The following is a 2,665-nucleotide window of genomic DNA, read 5'->3' on the forward strand; positions in this document are numbered from 1 at the left end:
GTTGGGGTTTTGGGGGGTTGGGTTTTATAGGTTTATTTTCTTTCATGTTGCTTTATTTGGACATTTTTGTCTTACTGGTCTTTTTATATATTGTGGTTTCATATTATATGCTTTTAAGGAGTGTGTGTGTGTGTGTGTGTGTGTGTGTGTGTGTGTGTGTGTGTTTCTCATGCTGTGACTATTTTTAGTCTTTTTTCCTATTTGTCTTCTAAAGAAACTGAGAAAGAAGGCGTAGAAATATGTCAGTGGAAAGGGAACGATGATCTGGGAGGAGATAGGGAGGGGAAACCAGGATACAAATGTGTTACATAATTTTTCAATTAAAAAAGTAAATGAGGGCTGGAGAGATGGCTTAGCAGTTAAGAGCACCCGACTGCTCTTCCAGAGGTCATGAGTTCAATTCCCAGCAACCACATGGTGGCTCACAACCATCTGTAAAGAGATTCGATGCCCTCTTCTGGTGTATCTGAAAACAGCTACAGTGTACTTATATATAATAAATAATCTTTAAAAAATAGTAAATGAAAATAATAAATATAGATTAAAATCCAGATGATAGTATTAGATCATCATCTGCCTCCCACAGCCTACTAACTTTTTCTATGGCTTTTGTGGATGGCATGAGAGCATGCTAATGGCACGTTTTCATGACACTTGTCTTTCTATTAAGGCTAGACTCATTGGAGTTTTTTAAAAATTCTTTTTTAGAAGGTGTTAATAATAGCCTTCTATATTTGAACTGTTTTTTATTATATCTTCTAGTTAATCATCTTGGAAGAGTGCATGCCACTCTATACAGGCAGAAGAAAAAGGACAGCTTGTAGGAGCTGCATGAGCCCTGTGGATTAAACTCAGGTCATCAGGTTTATAGAAAGCCACTGAGCCTATTGAGCTCTCACCAGACATGGAGATGGTTCTAGTAGAGCTTCTCCAAACATAAGTACCTATTCTTGTACAAAATCTTCAGTTCTTTCTGATTTTTTTTGTCTAGATTCTAAATCATGTCTCTTTTCCAGTTCTAGAAATTGAAACAAATCTCTTTTATTTCCAGTAAGTGTACTGACTATGTGTGAACGGGACTGTTATTTTTAGTTTTCATCTTGCAAATACTAACACAAACACATCTAAAACAAAGTTAACTTCACTGTCTTGTTACAATGATGCTTCCATAATAAAAATTCATGGGTACCTGAGTAGGAGATCACCTCGCATAGGAATCACATTTTATTTAGGCTTTGAAAAAATATCACTGGGTGTGGAAAACAAATTCAAAGCCTGGCCTGGTGGAACACAGTAGTAATCCTAGTAATTGGAATATGGAGACAGAGGAATCAGATCTTTTCAAAGTAATCTTAGGCGAATGAATTTGAGGCTAGCCAGGGTTACATGGATCCTTATTTCAAAAAAATATATATACAGCAAAGAGCAAAGACAGGTGACTCAATTGATACATCATGACAGATCTCCAGTTGGTTCTTTATTAGAACATGTAAGTATGTCATTGCTTTGACTTATATATTTTAGACAATTCTCATTCCTAGCAAAACTTTCCTCAGAGCAAGTTTCATGTCCTTGTTACGAAGGCTATAAATGAGAGGATTAAAGAGAGGAGTCATTACAGAGTATACAAGGGTAAGGATCTTCTGCATCAACGTTGAAATGCCATATGTAGGACTCACATACATTATCATTACTGTCCCATAGAAGAGTGACACAACAACTAAATGGGAACCACAGGTAGAGAAGGCCTTTCGCCGGCCAGCTGCAGAAGGAACCTGAAAAACAGCCCTGAGCAACAAAATGTAAGACCAAAGAATGTATGAAATAGTGAAAAAGAGGACAAAGGAACTTTGGGCATAAAAAATAAATTCAGTAATAGGAGCTGGGGCACAGGACAAAGCCATCAATGGGTCCATGTCACAGAGGAAGTGATCAATGATATTAGAACCACAGAATGGAAGTTGGGAGATGGAGAAGACAGGGATTGGGTATCCAAGGAATCCAATGAGCCAGCATGATGATACCAGAATGCAACAAAGCCTCCTAGTCATGATGACAGGGTAATGTAATGGGCGGCAAATGGCCAGGTACCTATCATAAGCCATTACTGCCAGGAAGAGACATTCAGTTGTACCCAGCGAAGAGAAGAAGTAGAACTGCAGGAAGCACCCTGAAAATGAGATGGCTTTGGTCTTAGACAGAATGTTGGCTAGCATGTTAGGAACAGTGGAGGAAACATACCAGATTTCAAGGAAGGCAAAATTTCCCAGGAGGAAGTACATGGGGGTATGTAGACGTGAGTCACATCTTACTGCACAGATGATGGCTCCATTTCCCAACAAGGTCAAGACATAAAACACCAAAAACAACACGAAGAGAAAAATTTGTGTCTTCCAGGAACCAGGGAATCCCAAGAGAACAAATTCAGTTACATGTGTCGTTGATAGGTTCATAGGAGCTACATATCTGAGGAAATATCCGAGGAGGGAAAATACCATGAGTTTAACCCAAATCTGCTTGCTTTTAACATATCTGAAGGTCTTTATGAATGTCAAACTTAAGTTCTACAAGGAAAGACAAGAATATTCTAAAGATAGATGGAACCAACCCAATTATTTTGGATTGAGTATGTTTCTATATGAACCTCTTTCTTTTCTACTTCTTG

General features: G+C 38.2%; 1 protein-coding gene across 1 annotated transcript; it reads right to left on the reverse strand.

Moving 5' to 3' along the window:
• Nucleotides 1-1,520: 1,520 nt before the first annotated feature.
• On the reverse strand, nt 1,521-2,453 carry Olr1633 (olfactory receptor 1633). The gene has a single exon (NM_001000835.1). It carries the CDS (start codon nt 2,451-2,453, stop codon nt 1,521-1,523), a length of 933 nt encoding a protein of 310 aa, NP_001000835.1.
• Nucleotides 2,454-2,665: the final 212 nt, after the last annotated feature.

Source organism: Rattus norvegicus, chromosome 15 (assembly GCF_036323735.1).
Source record: "Rattus norvegicus strain BN/NHsdMcwi chromosome 15, GRCr8, whole genome shotgun sequence".
In the NCBI taxonomy this organism is placed as follows: domain Eukaryota; kingdom Metazoa; phylum Chordata; class Mammalia; order Rodentia; family Muridae; genus Rattus; species Rattus norvegicus.

Excerpts from the sequence above, each read along its gene's own strand:
- Olr1633 (NM_001000835.1), bottom strand. The coding sequence starts at position 2,453 with ATGAACCTATCAACGACACATGTAACTGAATTTGTTCTCTTGGGATTC.